This window comes from Labrus bergylta, chromosome 7, assembly GCF_963930695.1.
Source record: "Labrus bergylta chromosome 7, fLabBer1.1, whole genome shotgun sequence".
NCBI lineage: Eukaryota > Metazoa > Chordata > Actinopteri > Labriformes > Labridae > Labrus > Labrus bergylta.
The window spans coordinates 22613352-22633545 of NC_089201.1; the positions used below are offsets into that span (position 1 = coordinate 22613352).

General features: G+C 39.7%; 1 protein-coding gene across 4 annotated transcripts in view; it reads right to left on the reverse strand.

The window, feature by feature from the left end:
* cntn1a (contactin 1a) overlaps positions 1–20194 on the reverse strand; it is a 62706-nt gene that overhangs the window by 23801 nt on the left and 18711 nt on the right. The window contains exons 1-3 of one of the 4 annotated variants that reach the window (XM_065957032.1): positions 15244–15373; positions 5688–5822; positions 3576–3614 (exon numbers count right to left, since the gene is read on the reverse strand). In XM_065957032.1, the coding sequence (XP_065813104.1) occupies positions 3576–3614; positions 5688–5742 (94 nt within the window). In that variant the 5' untranslated portion in view covers positions 5743–5822; positions 15244–15373. Of the gene's footprint in view, positions 1–3575; positions 3615–5687; positions 5823–9242; positions 9264–12000; positions 12142–15243; positions 15374–20194 lie in introns of those variants that run through there. The other 3 variants (XM_065957031.1, XM_065957033.1, XM_020658803.3) reach the window with 3 other exon arrangements.

Genomic DNA, 20194 nt, shown 5'->3' on the forward strand with positions numbered 1-20194 from the left:
TTTCCAGCTGTCTGACTTGTTGTTGTTCGTGTAAGTGTTTCAACTGATTTTTCTTTCACATCTAAATGTGGGACATCTTTACTCTCAATCCCAAAAGGAATGTATCCTCTGATGAATTTGACTTTACACACATCTGTGTGTCTGGGCTTCATCTGCTGCATGGTCTGTTTGCACAACCAAGAGAGTGTCCAAGTGGGACAGATACCATATTGTTTCCTGGAAGCGCAAAAAGCACAGTGTGGCAATAATTACCCACAAGCCCTTGAGCATCACAATGAGGCATGGTGGCAGAGCAAATAGTCCCTGGGGTAAAAATCAACTTCTTTCATTTTTTATGCTGAATGATTAATTCTTCTGCCTCACAGCCAGCCAAACTCTTCTGCAGAGGTGAGAACATCAGGGTGGTGGTATCAGTCAGTGCAGAGTCAGATGTTCAAGGAGGAATGTGTCAAAACAAATTATTCTTCAGAAAGACGATTGCAACAGGGCATTGCAACTCAAACTGAACAAATAAGAGGGTGAATATGAATGTTTTTTTTACAGGACATAACATATTCATTTGAAGCCAGCTGACTAATATGGTGGGAAACACTGCCTGAGGTTGTGAGGGCAACTCTGCGTCGATGGCGATGATGTATTCAGTCAAATATTGGCAGTATATTAGAGTTTGCAAAAAAACAAGGTGCTGACAATACAGCTGGGCAGCTATTGAGTGAATTAAGAAGCATCAAAGCATCATATCTAAAGCAATGGTCTGACCTTTTGGTCTGTGGTATTGATGTTTTTCTCCTTTATTACTAGGCCCTCATCTATATGAAAGTTTGACAAATAATTTAAAAATACAGACCGCAGCTGCATTTTCTCTGCATCATGCCGTGTTATTACTGCAGACATGTAGATAAATGTCAACATGTCCAAGACGTGACACTGCAGAACAGGAACTCAGACTTTAAAAATCAACAAAGGTCTATGGAGAAGGAGAAAATAAATGGGTGGCGGGAAAAAAGACAAACCAGGAAACATGTTTCAACTCTGAGTCTGCACAGCATCCCTCAACAATTCAACCTGCATGCAGCATCTCAACTCGTTCCCCAGCAACGAATCAGCAAGCCTTCCCTCTGTCCAATTTACCCCTCGCTGAGAGTCTGCCTGATTTTTTTCTCCCAAAGAACTACACGTACGTCTGGTGCAAATCTGAGCTACGGATCCAGAGGAAAACACTGACAGTACAGCAAACGACAACTTGCACTACAAAGTAGAAGAAGAAGGATCTCTGAATGAACAGAACTCTTCATTTAATATTTATGCACACAGATACTATTCTAGTAGTTTTGGAAATGGAGAGGGTGCCACACCTTTTTGTTGGACTTTTTTTTTTTTTTTTTTACATTTTACATTTTAACGATGAATCCTGTGTGCATTTGATATTCTTTATCGCCCACACACTTGATTTAACGCTGTTTTTGAAAATACATTTTCATTCTTGCAGAGTTAGGTACAGTAAAAGATCAATATGAACTATTTTTGGACTATTTCTTGGCTGGGCAGAGCGACTTGCTGGAATCTCCACTTGTTGCCTGGCAACCTAAGAGCAAATCTGCCCCGCCAAGAAGTAGTTTAGCACATAACACACCATGAAATCTTTTTTTTTTTTTTTTTTTCATTTCAACACTGTTTTAGTACAAATCAAACCAGTGAGATACCACTTGTTAATCAAGTTAGCTATGTCCCTCTTATCAGTCTTCATGCGAAGCTATGTCAACCTGCCGCAGGCTCTGGCTTCACTTTGACTGTAAATTACATGAGAATCTACACACGCGAGAGTGACCTACAGGGGCAGCTAGACCATCAGATAGAAGATTATTTATTTACAGTCTTTTGTATGACCTACAATGGCTGCCGCATGTAGGTTTCGTAAAGTGATTAACTGTCGAAACAGTCATCTTTATAGCTTCTATGGCAAAGGGTCTCAATGAGTGCTAAACCTGCCCTTTAACTGCCAGTTTCCACATAGTCAGTGCGTGCTGCGTCACCTCAGTGCCTCATATGGCCCCAGCCCTGCCCCACTGGGTCTGTTTCTGGGAAAGGAGCCCAGCAAAAGTCAGGATGACATGTTTTGTAATAGAAAAACACACAGCTTACAGTAAGCATGTAGAGGACGAATTCAATAGAAAGCAAGAGATATCACTTTTTCCACAGGGGTCGCCAAATCGACCCGAACCATATGTTCCTCACAGGAGCTTTCAAATAACACACCTAACTACAAGATGATAAAAAACATCATTACATATTTGGTTAAATCATTTAAAGCACCATACAATTATCATCATCATTGTTGTTTTTCTCTCCTTCATCATAGCACAATGAGGCAAAGCAGGTCAAATCCAGTTTCTAGCTCTAATGACCATCCCATATATATCAGCAAAGCACAGCGCAAGAAAAATGTCGGACTCTCACCATCTCCATTAAGATGAATGCACATCTGCAAGTAGGAGAAATCCAGGAATAGCAACACTGAAAAGAAACATGACCTCCAGACAGATTTTCATTTGTCCTGTCTTAATGAGGACCAAGATAATGGAGCCGTCCGTCATGGAGCCGGTCCTTAACAAATCCTGACGGGCAGAGATGCTTTTTTACTTTCTCCACCTCGGGGGGATGTGCTGGGCAGAAGGTGGACAGAGCTGCAAGTGATGCTCATTTAGATCTGACATTCTTCTGTCTTGCTTTTCGTTATAAATTACTAAAATAACAGTGTACCAAAGCTTGAGTTAGTGTGCTTAAATTAAGCAGACAATATTAACAATGACATTTTATGTCTTTTGTTTTGATTACAGCTTCACTGCATCGCTATGGTGGGCTTGCGTTCTACAACACAGTGTACGTATTACAGTTGTGCAATGCACTATTGAAGACTACGAATAAAAAAGACATGAGCCCCATTTTTCACATTTCAAGTTTTTCCTTGTATGGTTTTGATTTAAGTTTGCAGCTTGGAATCTAAGAAGGAAGGAAAGCTGCATATGTTCATTCACAAAAACACATCACTTGTCAGACATGTGACCTCAGTGCTTGTTGCCTTAGAGCCTCATCACCAAAGATTTTAAATTCTGTGAACTTTTGGTGCAGAAATAGATCAAAGCTCAGATCATCTCAACACAAGAACACTGTTGTCATATAAAAAATATTAGAGTCTTAATTTAAATTGGTTGGTGAAAACTCTTCATCTAATTTCCATTAGACCCTCATTTCATATGCAAAGTGTTGGGAGGGTCTCTGAAATGCCTCTGAATGCCTCACCGTACAAACACCACTCAGCATAGAGACTTGTAAACATCTAAAGTGTGTGTGTGTGTGTGTGTGTGTGTGTGTGTGTGTGTGTGTGTGTGTGTGTGTGTGTGTGTGTGTGTGTGTGTGTGTGTGTGTGTGTGTGTTGAATATCGTGTTGTTTTACACAGGCACTGACCAATGAGCCCACATTTTCATCATTATTCTATATCCCATGTTTATGTTGTGTTTTATCAAAGTACAGGGATATTCTTTCCATCATTATTTGAGACGATAGTAAGTCTTACCTCCATAAAAGTCGGGTACCTCCCCATGTGTCGATGCATCTGTTATAGTGGGAAAAAAAAAGGAAACCATTTCAGCATATAGAACCAGGATGTAGCGAATACTGACAGCTTGGATTTGAACTTTTATTCACTTCCTGTGTTCCTGGACTTCAATGTATTAATCTTACTTCCGAGCAATCTTGCTTGAGAAGCAACAAAAAAGAATATTTCAAGGCACCTCATGTATCATAGTGAAAGTTCTTCAGATGTTGCAAGTCTTTGACAGAATCCCTTTTGTTGCCAAGAATGTGATGAATGACTGGAAACAGCAATAAGGACTGAAAAGTGCCGCCTGGCTAGGGGCCATCTCTGTGGTTTTTTCACTACATCCTGTTTTCGCTAAAAAGATAGAAAACTCAAAAACGTCTGCGGCTGGCTTTGAGTGGATGTGGCTTTAATCAGTCTGCGGTGCTACTTTCAAATGTACATCACAATAAGGAGAGAGAAAAATGACACTAAGATGATGTTTCTTAATCATGTAAGGTCACCCTTGTGAAAGAGATCTTGATCTCAATGGGTTAATTACCTGGTTAAATAAAGGTTAAAATAAAACGATAAACACTCTGAAATATTATACTCTGATTCATCCTTTTAATTCATGTTGTATTGAAGCTTTGCTATGGGCCAGCTGAACCTCAGAAAACACACACTCCTTTGTCTTTAATTTAATGTGCGCCCATTGCCCAACTTGTTCTGCTGTCATGTCATTATTGTCAAATTAATCATCCTTTGCTTTTGGGCTATACTAAATTGTCAAGCCAAAGTTCTCTACCAACCAAAACAACCCGAGTCTGTTGGATGAAAGCTGTCTGTTTGGATAAAGCTGTGTACACTACAACACTGCATGTATGCATGCCGTGCCACCATATATGAGTTCTTATAGTTCTTATGCCGACATTCTTTTCTTTGGATGTATGTGAGTGCATTTCATACTAGATATCCTGAACTGTCCCTGCAGTGCTGGAAAACCTTATACTTTACTATTTAGAAAAAAAGAGAGATCTTAGTCTGTTTGAGAAGGATGACATAAGAAACCAGAAGACTTTGAAACTTCTGAAACAACTAGCTCAAGGTGTGGGAAAACAGAGGGGGTGGTTTCTTTTTTCAGACAGGTCATTTCAGTGTTGCAGTGCTCTGACCACTTTGCTTTGTTTCAAACACAGCAGTATCACAAAACAGGAATAAAACCTACAAACTCTAAGACATTGCCGAGATAAGACCATCAAACAAACACTTTCGGCTTTGTGGCTTTTTCTAATAATGTTTTTTTTTTTTTATGTTGCCAGCATGTGTGTGCATTTATGAGTTTGCAGTCATTGCTCACAATAAAAGCACGCTAATTGTAGTCAATAGAACCAGGCTTCTATTTTTCCCCCTGAGGAGCTCATTACTGATCAAATTCACGTTGTTCCTTAGCAGCTTGTTAGCACCTTGTCGTCTTTGTTCAACTTGAAACTCAAGCGTTGACGTTCGCTTCTATCCAAGCTGACAAGACACCTGTGGGATGTTCATGCTATGTAATTAGAGCCTAAAATCAACTGAATGTGTTGTCTGGTTCAGTAATGGCTGTACAAGTTTGTGGGAATTTTTTCCCTGACAGTTTGACAACTATGTTTTTGGACAGTGATCCTTGAAAGATGAAGGACGTACGAGTGGAACAGAGTGGAGCTAAATTAGCAAAGTCCTTTTGATTTTTGAGTGCAGCTCAGCTGAAATGTTTGAGAAGAAAACTCTAAACTGCCTCAACTGCCAATGGATCTTTGACAACTTGGTTTTTTGGATGACTATATTTGAAAGATGAAGGACATACCAGTGTAACACAGTCAAGTAAAACACAAATATTCTCCTTGATTTTTGGATGATTCTCAAAGGGGACGCATGAAAAGAAGTTTCTCAGAGAGCAGACAGTTACTACTGCTAAATGAATGACCTCATTCCATGTATCACTGATGTAATCACGTTTTTACTTCATCTGTAGCTCTAAGAAGAGAGTATTATCATTACACATTCATATACTTCACACAATCTGTCTGTTTATTAAGCTAGTCCTCTTCAGCTCAACGTGCTACCGACCTGCAGGGGAGAGTGAGAGGACCAGGAGATGGAGGAGCAGGAGGAGGTGCAGCATGATGTTGAAGTGAGGACCACCTGGTGGGGTTACAGCTAGAAAGTCAGCTGGTGGAACATTAGCAGGACTGCCTGGTTTTCCTAAAGGAGACAAAAGAAAATGGAGATTAAACAGAATATTTATATAGGAGAAAATATACAGGAGAAAATTGAGCTGAATTTATATATTTATTTCCCTAGTATCACTATTATTAATTTAAAAATATATATTATGACAAGACATTCAAGTGTCGCAAATTTCACATTTCACAGCTGTGCAAAAAAAGGCTTTCTACTACACACTATTAATTGTGCTGATTTTGGAAAACTGACTTTCAGTCATGAATGTTATATTATACTAGAGTGGTCACAGTACTAGATGATTAAACTTTGATATGATCCTAGTAAAAATCGAAAAACATCTAAACCTGTCTCGATACCACAACAACAAAGATGCAAGAGTTTATCACTTGATATTGGGTCATTTCTTGTTTTTGAACTCCTGCACAATGTCTTAATTGCACAAATATATTGTCACTTCATTTGTGCAATTTAGACTTAATTGTTAAAAAATACCCTGGCAATGTTTCGGTGTGGGAACATTGCCAGGGTATCTCGGCATTATAAAGTGCTCGCTGTCTTTGGCTCAGGAAAGCTTTCATTTAGAAAGGTTGCTTAAGATCTGTAGTTATTTAAAAATGGCAGTACTTTTCAATGCTATCAATCATTACAACAACAAAGATAATATCGTTTTAAAACACGTGGTATGAAAACGTTTGATGACCTAATACAGCATTATACTCATCACGCTACAGAGAAAAGATAACCATGGTGGACTATTGTCTCCTCTTACTCCATCACAAAATGTAAGACAGACAGCAGCAGGACTCCTGAATCTTATTTACATTTTGAAACCCATGTACTCTCATTGTGTGAAGCTTTTGATTTAATCTGGGCTGCTTATTTATGTTATATTAAATGATGTCTTTTTATAGAAGAATCTGAAGTTATGAAAAAAGACCCTCTTGAAAGTTTTAAACTCAGGACTGTCTGACCAACGGCACAAATGATAAATTCCCTCTGATAAATATTCTATTTAATTCAAACGTAGCAAAACAAGTCAGTTAAACAACTTTGAAGGCTGGAACCAGCTAATTTTTCCCCTTCATTAGTTTTATATGCCCTTGTGCATTACAATGAACATGTGTGTCATATGGGAGCATTACTGTGTATATGACCTGCATCACATCCTATGACAAGCTTGACCAGCCGCTATCTGCTGCCTGCTGCCTGCAGATTGACCACAGGCTACAGTTCCGCAGCATCTTCACTGAGTCTCTGCTTCCTGTCAGCCTAGGAGGCAAAAGCTCCTTGATAAGTTGACGCCTGATGAATGACATTTCGACAGTTGCCAGATGAAACCGTGAGCACTGGTTTAGCTGAGCAAGCATCTCACTGCTCATTCACTCACTGCCCCTAAGACTTTAACACCACACCAGTAGCCACCAGTGCACTTCAGCCATCAGCCCAGTAACACCATGTGAAGAGCAACAACTGTCTGAGTGTGGGGTACTGAAGAAGCAGAGTGGGATTTTCTGGCACAACTTCACCGACTAACAAGGTGCATGAAGAGTGAAAGGCTAGAAGAGGTCAAAATGCTCCAGCAACACTTGTAGTATGAAGATCAACTTTATTAACAAATTAGACCTGAGTGTGGAGTGCTGACAGAGGCAAAATAATTTCTTCTTAAAAACTTTTTGTCTTCAAATATCTGATTCCAAATTGTACTCAGTAAAAATGTCTTCATGTTCTTTGTGCAAATAATTCAGGATTTTCTGATCAAACTGAAAATATCTCACGTTTTTCAAATAAAGCCGGCGAGGTCCTCCATCACAGAGTCAAACATGTTCAGACTGAAGATTTCTATTCAGCTAACTACATACTGTAACAGAAGATTCTGAAACAATTTCACCCAAGACAAGAGAATCAAACGATGTGAGAGAGGCATATTGAAGGTTTTATAATTAGGGGTCTTAAGTTATCAATGTACCTATCATCAATGATTCAATATCATCAGTAGAAGGTGAAAACATCAAACCTTAAGAATAGATTGTCTTTATTTAAATGTCTGGAAGAAATCAGTAATAAAACTGTCGGCTCACACTATACTGTAGCTTTTTATGAAGTAATAAAAATGTAACTGTCTTTATTATATAGGCTCTATAAATGTTTCTCATTGATTTAAGTCAAATACAAAGACCATGGCTCGTATCTTATTCTTGTCTAAAGGCTCAGATTCATTTTTCCCCATGCCCAGCTATCTTACAAGAAGAATTCATTAATTTTTCTGACTTAATGATGACGGTCTTTGAAAGAAGCTTTGGTGCAATTAGATTTGAGAACTATTTTGTCAGCTTGCGGGGCAATAAAACAACAATCAAAGTATTCAACTTCACATCACTATCACAACATTTATCAAGCTTTTTACACATTTACACACTCTCTTTGGGAGAATGCTGTCAAAACTCAAAGCCAAACATAACACCTTCATGTATTCATTCACAGGTATCCCAGTGCAGCGGAGCCGGTTCTTCAATATCAGCCGACCTGTCCATTCATTCCCTGGTAGTGTAATAGTGGTGTGTGTTGATGAGTGTGTAATTGAACACGAGGCAGACGCTATTGATTCTTTGTGCAGAGCCTGAGATGTCAGCTGGCCGACACTCAGAGAGGTGTGACGGCAGGATTGAGATCTCAGCGCTCAGCAGACAAATGAAGGCGTATTACAGAAAATGGATTATGATAGAAGAGAGGCTGTGTAATTTTGCAGCTTTGTTGCACAAACAAAACTACACTTACAGTAAGACTAAACACACGTACAAATTGACACACACACACACACAAAAAAACAGAGACAAAAGGGCAGACTTACTATAAAACATACATAATAAGTTGGACATAATGTCCAGGCTGTACAGCTGCAGGAAAGCAACAGAGGGGGGATTTCATCTGCACGCTGGCCGGTATCCTAGCAACACCTTTCAAAAGGAGCAGTTTGTGTGCTGCGGGGGGCCTTTTGTGACCGCCAATGAAACTATGCAAACACTCATTTTAATCTGGAACAAAACTGCTGTTGTGGAACGGAGACCTAGGGTGCTCTACTTATTTATTAAAGAGCCTCATCTCTTCACGATGGACAGCACAAGCACTGCAAAGACAAATTCATTAAAACTCACTCCCACTTCTCCGTCCACTTCATGCTTCGGCTATACTGCTTCGGTAAGTATCATTTCTGTAACTCATGAATGATGAATGATCTTAATAGATGCACTTAGGAGATTATGGGAGACATAAAGGAGCCTTATTTGAGTGTCACAGCACATAGTGGGAGAAGCTATCCCATCTATATCCATTAAGAACCGTCACTGAATTGATATACTGTAAAAAAAAGAAAAAAGAGAAACATAGCAGCACATAGAAAGGCAGCATGCTCTTATAATCAGTATTAATGGGACCTCCTACCTCTCCCGTCCTAGCAGCCTGAATGCACGCGATGCGAGCGCTCCAGTCATCACAGTAAATCACACAACCCCGACGTGACAGCGCTCAAACAAGGCCATTTCTTCTCCTTCATAAATCACACCCTGGACGTTGCCATAGCTATTACTGCTTGTGGCTTGATTTTGGTGTGGGGTGGGGTGGAGGTTCTTTTTCCTCCTCCCAAGCTTCGCTTTGCTCTGTGAATTTCAATCTCTTTCCCTCTCTCTTTTTTTTTTTTACTCCCTTTAGAATTCTCAATCGTATTGCTCAGAATCAGAAATGATATTACAGAGAGAAGAAGCCGCAGGGGGCAGATTCTGGGATCTCCCTGCTGCACTCCAGTGACCAATACTGTCATTTTTGCTTTTTATCATGACCCCATAACCCCCTTAGGGCGCCATAGGCTAAGTGAAAGTGAATGAAACCCCTCCTTTTCTGTGCTGGGCCTGATGTGTGCTGAATAATCAAGAAGGGGAACTTTGCAGAGACGTCTTCCCTTATCGGCTGTGGCAGCTCCAGTGATGTGGGGGGAGGAGGAGACTGAGAGGAAAGAGGATAGGGTGGAGGAGAGGATGATGGAGCAGTCAGTGTGTCAGACTTCAAAAACAAGATGCTACTCCCCCACACCCACGCCCACACCCACCACCACCCTCGCTCCACACACAAACACAATCCAGACCACCATCACTATCAGTCATTAACAAGAGATTTGCAGTAATCCTGAAAGAGGAAGCTAAGATGGGGTTAACGCTGGATTGGTCTTAATCAGTTGGAGAAGGCGAATGAGCGCTGCTTAAAGAGGGTGTCAGCTACTGCAGCATCTCAGCCATGTCTGCATTCAACAGGGATGTAAACATGTTTAGCAGGATGGACAGGAAACTGCTTTTTTTTGTTGCTCTTTTCAGTTTTTCCGTCTGAAATGATGAAACCCTAAATATCCCTGACCTTTGAACTTCTGTTTGGATTGAACATTTACCTTTCTTCCATAAAAAAAATGTATCATGAAAATGACAGGTTAGTCAAAAATGAAAAATAAAGATTTTTAATAGTAACTGGATGGTTTCGTCCTTTATGTGAAACATTTAAGCACATTGAGTTAGACACTGAGCATACGCTCCACTGTCATTTGTTATCATTGATTTTTGGTATGCACTAATGCATTGATAGAGCATCGGTATCGACAGATATCGGTCCTGTTTACATATATCGCCCTATCGGCAAACCATGTGGCATGCACCAATGTCAGTTGCTGATGTCAATCTGTTGAGTTGCATCAATTTAAAGCTGGCAAGTTAGTATACCTTTGAGTGAAGACGTTTTTTTTATTGGCAAAAGAAGTCAAAGACGAACCCTGATTTGTTGTCATGTTCAAACGTGAAAGAAATGTCGACAGAGTAGGAGTCTAACTTGGTCCCTGGGAAAGATCAGCAACATGCAGTTGGTAAGACATGTTCCGATGACATTTCAAATTGAAATACATTGAATTTTCAAAGCTCATTTGAAAAACAGACACGATGAATTATGAAGAAGTAATGGGAAAAACATCTGTGCATTGTGATTCTTGGCTTTGCTTTCTGGTTCTAAACATTAAAAATGTCTCCCACAGTATTTCCTGTTTTAATGGCGGTCGCACTCAAAACCTAACAAGAAATGTCCAGATACTTTCACTACTTTAAAATCATATCATGCTAAAGTGCACATAAACATTACCCAATGCATCACTTGGTTACTAAGTTAGTGAACAAGGTTGATTTGACATCATTGTGTGTACTGTAAATATGAATCCAGAGCTAGCAGCAGATTAGCCTAATTTAGCATAAAGACCGTAAACAAAAGGTAAACAGCTAATGTTGCTCTGTCCAAAGCTAATCAGGTATCAGAAATACAAAGATCTGTGTAGATGATTATAACTCACAGTCACTCAGCCTATAAATGACATCCAAACGTCTGCCCAGAGAACTCCACCAAAGAAAGCACACTTTTAGAAAATGACACAGCGAAGACATTCCACTTTGTTCATCTTCCAAGACGTTAAAGCAAACTACGATTCACCTTGGGTAGTCGAACCCAAATAAAAGATGGTTCACGCTGAAAATATTGTAATTTTACATAAAAGTATGATATCCTTAATATTTGATCACACATGTATGTGAATATGTGATATGAACATGAAATTAATTTCCCATTATAATATTCAAAAGTGCCCAAAATTCAGCCACAAAACATTTTTACAAATCACACATTTTTGTGGTGCAGCAGACACAGTTTAGTCTCATCACAAAGTGTTGCTGGGAATAAAGCAGGCAGACGGAGAGAGTCATATTGATCCAGATGAAATAAGGATGAAACAGTGAGACACTGGCTCTGACATCCTCTGAGAGAGTCAGCATGGACTTAGTCGGGTTTAAGGAGCATTACTGTTCAATCTCTTTTTGCTTGATTTGTCCCGCGCATGCTGTGGAAAGTTGCTGTTTTTCTTGATTCACAATCTGGGAATTCTACACAAATGTGCCTCACTGTCCAGTACAACCCATTCTACCAGCCATCCACTGAGGAAAAAAAACATCTCCCACAGTCACCAAAAAGATTCAGAACACATTTATTTGTAACATATTCTGCTTGGTAGAAGAAGAAAAAACAAACAAAGTATGCTTTTAAAGTTCTAAATATAGAAATCCTGTGTGACAAGTGTGTCTCTTAAATAAAAAGGAAAAGTAAAAGAGAACAAACTGTTTCATACCTGCTGAGATCAGACACCTGATACGACTTCATTCTGTGTTAAAATGTCCATCCCAGCATGAAACACAAGCTACGGTTTTGATTTCAGCTGAATCAGTGATATTTTACCACAAAGCAGTTGGGATGTGTTCACTTAAATCAATGTATTGACTTAGTTTTCCAAATGAGCCATAGCAGTCTGTGTGTCTCCGCCTCCTCAGCTCTGAAAGGCTCACTCTGTTCCTTTTAATGTCTGTGTGGAAAATAAGACTGGACTTGGCTGCATCCAAACAGGTTTATATCTCCCTGAAGACCAACAGAGGGATTCAATAAAATAAAGGATGGAGACACAGGCTATCCAAGCCTATTACACAGCAGATAAAGAAGTAAGCCCAAGACACAAACACACACAACACCTGCAAAAGAAGATGCTCTCTTCTTTGCCAGCTTTATGTACTTAATAGAAAAAATAGCTTAACTTCTCTGTGGACAGAATTCTCTCTTCGCTTATTTTTTTCTTTTAGTAATCAAAACAGCAGAGCCATTTTAACTGTGGTCTTTTCAGCAGGATAAGTTGATATCTTGTTAATGTTGCTCCTTTTACATGAAAAGCTGCAGAAAAAATTACCTCCTTACAAGCGCTCTAATTGAACAACACGTTTAGCGTGCATTCAGTTGTCAGGCTGCTACTCCTGCTGGTGTGCACAATCAAATTCACAGACTGCTTTAAACTACGGTTATTTTAGTCCATCTCCTGCAGAAACACCCCTCTGGCACCTGCTGAGCCCAGAGAAAACAGACACACTGAGTACGGAGCACAGCATTATTCATGATGTAATCCAGCTGCAGATGATCCAGTCATGGCTCGTTCACTGTGTCACTCTGTCTCTCATCTCCTACCCTCCTTCTTCCTCCCTCTGCCTGTCTGCCTCACCCAATAGAAGCAGTCATGCTAATGTAAGCTATTTATCCAAACCCCTGCCGTCAACACAATGTCCCCCAGGGCCACACAGGCTCAGCTACCTCAGCTGACCTGCATATCAATTACACCAGCCATTCAAGTCTTTCAAATTTAGAGCTAGACTCTATATATTTCATTATATAAATAATATTCATATTAACCTTAAAGTGCCTGTAAAGGAACCCACAACAGCAACAGAATAACAGTGACATAAATCATAAGAACTATTTCCTTTTAGTTCATCAGTGTGAGGTTGTTCACTGTCGAGCAGCAAGAAAGCCGTTATGTGCTGCTGTGCCAGAGCTGTGTGACGAACAAAGAACATGCCAGGACAGCTAATAATTTTGCCATCATGACTAAAATAACACTTCTGAAGTGATGATTTACGCAATCACTTTATTTTTAATTTCAGTAATGGCTTTAAGACGCTATCACACTGCAGAGATCGGCTTCACGATTCATCTGACCTTCAGCTTCACCTATTGGGTGTTTCCATTGCTTAGTGTTCACATGGTTACTAAGTCAAGTATTCAAATGCAAATGGAAAAAAATCAATAATATGCCATTTTCTTATAGACATGAAGAGAATATTATGAAAAGGAAATCTGATGAAGGAAATAGGACGTGCATGTTGACACTGCTCTCTATGGGACCTGCCACAGCCCAAAAACAAAGCAAGCTACCATCATCCTGTTCAATCATTTTCTGTATTTTCATGTGTACAATATTCATCTGGAATATTCTAATTAATGAAAAAACAATATTAGATGTACATATTGTAGATAATTTTCCTCTTATTGTTATAAAAAATATTATTGTTGTAGGGGTGCTGGGAGCCAAGTGGTTCGTGAAAGCGCCCAATGTACAGAGGCTAAGGGCCTCCAAGCGGGCTGCCTGGGTTTAAATCCGACCTGTGGCGACTCTACCGAATGTCATTCCCCACTCTCTCTCTCTCTTTCTCTGATTTCCGACTCTATCCACTGTCCTATCTGGAAATAAAGGCATAAAAAGCCCAAAAATAAACCTTAAGAAAGATGACTGTTATCACCTTGCTATAGGTGTTTGTGTTTACTATTAATTTCTGTTCATCTTTTGAGCTGTTGTAACAGGTTAATATCCCTGAACAGAGGATCCATAAAGGTTATCGTATCTTTAAACATTTCAGCTTGATCATTCTTTGCGTCTCGACTTTGACAGAACTAAACACATCAGCAAGCCTCGTCCTAAACATTATGTCCAAGAAAACATTAATGGCAGGAAGACAGTGACATAAATGATGTGTCTGTGGTCTGGCTGGTCATAAAGTTGGTATTATTAATATCCATATGGACCATTATAGTGTTCCAGATTTGATTAAGGATATAAATCCAGTAGGACTGGATCCAATAGTAGAGCGACTGCAATTAAGTGTGACGTCTGTGATCTGGCACTTGGCTTCCATTGGTGTTTACATACCATTACTGAAGTCTCTGACAAAATGTAAAAAAAAGATCCTGAGGTTTTATTTCAGTTGTGATAATTATCTGTAACCGCTGTAAAGCGTTTTGACCTTTTACTGCAACAGCTTTGAAAGCAATATTGAGCGGATGAGAAATAGTCAAGAGAAAGCCCCAGATATGAAAGTGCTTCCAAGTATGGTAAGTAATGTTTCATGTATGATGAATTGCCATACAGGCAAAGGTCACAGGAGACATGCACTCTATAAAGAAAGAGTGCTCAGCTTAATTACCTCATGCCACATCTGTCCAATAAAGATATTGGCTGAAGTTCCTATAGAGGAACAGTGACATGCTTTCACTGATGGCCGTATACTCGGCTTTAAATAACAGTAATTACAAAGTGACACAGAGTGCTGCCTGCTTTTTATGGTGAAGCTGTGGAGATAAGGAAAGAGGAGCTCATATTATTGTAATTACTGCATCCAGACGTATATTGAGAAAACAATCCAAACCTTCAAAATGCACAAAGAAGTGTCTTGAGGGAAAGAGTGAATACGGTGCATTTATTCTGCAAACAATACAAAGATTAATCTAAGTCGAGTCCTCCACACATCTTCTATTCATCCCGTTATTGGATTAGAGGGAGTGAATCCAACATTAGGCCTCAGATTAACTTGAAAAACTGAATGTTTAAATGGAATCATAATACAAGGAGAACAACATGCTGCTTAATTGCATGGTAAAGAAGAGGAGGAGGTTATCAACGCTATAAGAGACACACAGGAAAACTATCAGGGCATGGAGTGTGTGTGTGTGTGTGTGTGTGTGTGTGTGTGTGTGTGTGCTGTGACTGCTCATTGCTTACCTTGTGCTGTGGAGAGCTATCATGCCAGTGGCTATGTGACAAAATGAGCTACTTAGCAGCCCGTGTCGCCATCCCCTCCAACATGCGTACCCTGCCAAGTGTCCTAAATACTCTGCTCCATTGTCTGCCTCAGAAATGAGCAATGCTGCAGGATGGGAGCACTCTCTCCAAAGGTGCACAGAGTAGGGAGCGAGGGAGAGAGGGAGGGAGGGAGGGACGGAGGGACGGAGGGAGGGACGACTGGAAAAGAAAAGGGCTAATTCCCTGAGCAGGACAGGGAGCCATGCAAATGGGACGCCACATAAGAAGCCTCCCTGCAGCGAGAGCGATCCACGCGGGGGTCGTCTCTGCATCACTGTGGCCAGACTGCAGTTTAATCTTTTAAGTCTCCCCCCCACTCCCAAAGACACACACACGCACACACACACACACACACATTAACAAACCAGAAAAAAACAGGAGCACAAACATACACAATTTCACAAGTAACTCTCCCTCGCTCCCCATCACCCCAACTTTAACCCCATCCTCCACCCTGACTTCACTCTCATCATTAGCCGGGCAGCACTCCAGCTATACAGTCAGCCCTCTCATACTGTAATCATCATCATCTCCTCTAATGTCGCAAAGAGAACAATTATTCCCCAAGCAAAGATGCCGAATGCTGGGGCCAAGACAAAAACAGGAGAAATGTCTAAGAGCAAGACAGCGATGAGCAGACATGAGAGGCTGTGGCTGTGATTTGGATTTCTAAGTTAAAAGTTGTCACATTCTGAAGTTCACTTCTTTTTTCTTAGCTCACAATAACTGAACTCTTTGAAGTTCATTTATCTTTTCTCCTGGAACAGAGGAAGGATTAAGTCTGCTTTATACTTGCTTTTACTTTTAGGAATGAGTGGGCATATTGATTACCTCAAAGCTGGTTGTTAAAGGTACAATACGCCATGAAAGGTAAGCCGGAGTCCCACAACCATTTCTTACAGAAACGGGGAAAAGATAGTCCTGTCTTTCACCATGCTATAACTACTGTATTCATCCATCACACAATACAGTGCTCTATTGTAAAATAGTAGGGATCTTGTATTTCTCCCTCGGTTTTACTGCTGAGATTGTTTTAGTCTTGTTTTATGTATAAGGGTTATCTAGGGAGGGACACTGAAGATTGGCTACAAGTGCTGTAGTGTGTGTGGCATCAGTTTAGCTCAATAAATAAACAACAAACATATTCCATGTTTATCATGTTGTCTGACGGTGTCGAAGGTTTGACAACATCACTAAAAACTGTCATTTTAGAGTCATAAAATTGAAGTTAAGTTCTGTTTTGCACAATTCAATTGTTATTTTTTATAAAAGAGGCTTATGCAATATTTCATCCACATCAGTGTTTGAATTGGCCAATGACATTGTGTAAGAATTGTGAAATTGCCAAAGAATGCTTCAGGTACTTTAAAAACAGTGGTAGACTGTTCCAGAGCTCAGTGACTACATTAATTTGAACTTCAACATGTCTCATTCTGTACACAACCTTCTCACAATTCTGTAAAAGACACCATCACCTAAAGAAGCTTGTCCTTTCTATTCGGTTTACTGCATATTTATTTTTCTAGCATATTTGTATATGATTTTTTTTTCTACTTGCAGCATGATTTTGGTATCAACTGCTTGAAAATACAGTTTCTGTTTGGCTGTATGGAAAAAAAAAAAATACTGACACAGTAAGTTTAATAAACTTTTGGAGCTAACTTTCTGACTGACAGCTCATTACTTTACTTCCTGGAGGGGAAAGAAGTTTGAGAGATAGAGAAAAGCCAACATAAGCACTCAAAAAGCCATTAAGCAAGAAATTGAACCCCAAACCTCTCCAGTGGAACTACTTTCTGGCAAACAGCAGAAGGAGGAGCAGATATTGTATTCAGCTGCTCTCAGATGTTGCACGTTTTACACACTTGCCTCTAAAATAAGGTTTATGTGTGCTCTGTGTGGGAATAGCCACCATTTTACACATTCTCACAGAGAATCTCTGAGCAGTGAGAAAATGCTGAGTGTTTCAGGGATTTGGTAGATGGGACACTAGCAGATTACAGAAAGAAGGAGCTATAAATTCAGCTGAGTTTCACTGAGTTTTATGTCAGAATAACTACGTACAGCAGCATTTTTTAGCAAATGATTAAGTGTCGCACGGACCTCGCTCAGCAGGTACTGACGACATGATGTTAAATGTTTCATCAGGTCGAAAAGAAAGAAAAAAAGCCATTGTGCTTGGACAACAAAACCCAGAGCAAAGGATTGATTCAAATGATTGGATTTCCTGGTATTTAATCATGCAGAGGTCCCAAATCTTTACCAATAACCAACAACCATCTATCTCAGTGGGCAATTTATGTCGAGCTGACGCTCCAAGGGAGGAAAATGCACCTAAATTAATAATTGATTCTGATTCCCTCCTAAGGCCTTACATTATGTTGGGAAATTGTGAATAACACAGACAGGAGAGAACAATTAGAAAATGCTGCTAGAAAGACAACCCTCTTGCATTACCTTAGGCTGAGACATGAACATCCGTCATTGAGCTTACAAACGTTTTCACAGGAGAAAAAGAGATAGTGGATATCGAGTCATGAGAGTGATTCAGTGCTAATATCAGATAAAGTCATTGCATTCAAACTAAAATGCACCCAATGAAATCTGGAACAGACAAAGTCTGCACTTAACCTTCACGTCATTTTAACAAATGAATCAGGTCAAGAGAGCTGCAGATGATGCTTGAGACTGAATCAATCTAATGGCTTCCATTTAGATAGAGCCAGAGATGTAACAGAAGAAAAGTCACAATAAATGTGCCATGGAGCAAGAGGTGCCATTTCTTCCTTTTAGTAAGCACTCATGAGCTCCTCAGCTAATCAAAGCCAACGCAAAAATCTGTATGAGGCAGGGCACAGAGTGCGGCGGCAGAGCAGAAGGCTTGTGTCTTGCCGGCTTCATCGCTTCAGTTCTTTTCTTCCTGAGTGATTTACCAGAGACTTCTGACTCAGCACTACCCCAGTGCTGACAGGACTAAAGGAGGATCATCTCCTCCCTCACGTTCTGTCTGTGTTACAGAGATGCAGGACACATTCAGAGTGTGTAAATGAAGTTTGTACTGTTTCTAGATACCTCTCTGACCACAACTGACACGAGTAGTATAGGCATTTACAGGTACGGTATTGGTTTCAGTTCAATAAAGTAGATATAGTTCATATGTATATATATAAATGTGGTGCAACTTTATACCACAGTCTTTGCTCAACTGTGTGCTGTATGTGTAATTAGGTTGTTCTTTAAAGAAAAAAATCTGTTTCTGGTTTCATTAACAGTCGAATGTATCACTCACTCAAGATTTTGTGCCATTGCAAAGAATTAGAAAAAAGCTTTTTTAGCAGTGTGCACTTTTTTTCCGACACCTTTCCTTTGGCAAAGGTTCAGACATAAAAATATCTCTATAGAAAAAGTCAATCTTCATACTCATTCTTACTCTGTGCAATGTGTGCTTTGTTAGCATAAAAAAGGCATCAATAGTTATTCAGCCCTTTTCAGTAAAAGAGCTTTAAACAATGTTGCTCTAACCTCTAAATTAAACCATACAGATCCTGACTTCCCATAAAAATGAATAACTGAAAGAGCTAAAGCATATGATCAAAAAGCTCTCTTCAGAAATGATTTAAAAGTTCAAAGAAACAAATGAAAAATAATAAATCAAACATTATCTGCATTAAGTTTCAATTGCCACTGAACTGGAGATAACAGACTATTATAGACTTTATAAATTCTTGCTGTTTGTTTCTTTGCACTTTAAATTAGAATAAACTATTTAACGCTGATGGAAGGCACTGAACACACTCACACGGACATGTGAACCTCATTTTATGTTAAGTCTTTCAGCTGTCTGTAATCTGATTGGGTCTGGTTTCTGCTTCCTACGTCTACGTTTGATGTGGTGTGGAAACAGTCATACATAATCAATGACACTGTTAATGGCTCTGCAAAGGCATTTCCTGTCATCAAACAGACTTTCTATGCAAACTTTGGGCCCTACAATCAATATTTGTATCTACCTTCTTATAACACATTCATTTCCACATACAGTATTTGTCCATTTTTAACTGGTTCTATTCCAGTATGAATGTTAGTGTCATTGACTGTCCTCCTCAATACATAGTGAACTGTTATCTCATGTACATCATATTAAGAAGACGTCATTGAATCTGAATTTATTCACATGCCAAGCAGGAATAAATTAACTCTTGCATTACGTTAATAGGGCTTTACTGCTGCTTATGGTTGATTGATAATAAGATGGGCACGACTACAGTCCCTCAGGGGTTCGAGTTTAAACCAACGTAAATTGCCCATGATTGCCAGATTTGATCCTTTACTCAAAGCCTTTTATAGCTGCTTTTTGAGCCGGTCGAAGAGAACAGAAGCGAAACAGGCCGGCCAACCTGTGACTGAGAAGAAGAGCCCAACCTGGCCTTTTGTGTGCATGTTACTATGAGCAGTGCTGAGAGGTTTTGGCTGAATGAAGGTACCTTGAAAGGCGCTCAGCTCTCATGTAGAGTGCTTTTTTTCAGAATGTCAGCTGGTGAGTGAGGATAAAGCTTATTTGGATTACTTTGACTGTGTGATATGAGAGCGAAAAATACTCTTTAGAGGTTGGTTTAAATTTTAACATTTTAAAAGCATGTTCATATCATTTTACAGCCATGACTCAATCAGCAGGGTAAACGTTAAGGCCTGGGCTTTGAACTATTTAATTTCTTGTTTATGACTCGACTCTAACCCAAAGTATTAGCGCTATTTAGACTGCTCTCTCTCTCTCTTTCTCTCTCTCTCTCCCTCTCTTTTGCTCATGGCAGCTTTTGGTAGAAAATACAACCGAAGATCTTAGGTTTATAAAAGCTTTGGGACTTTTCAA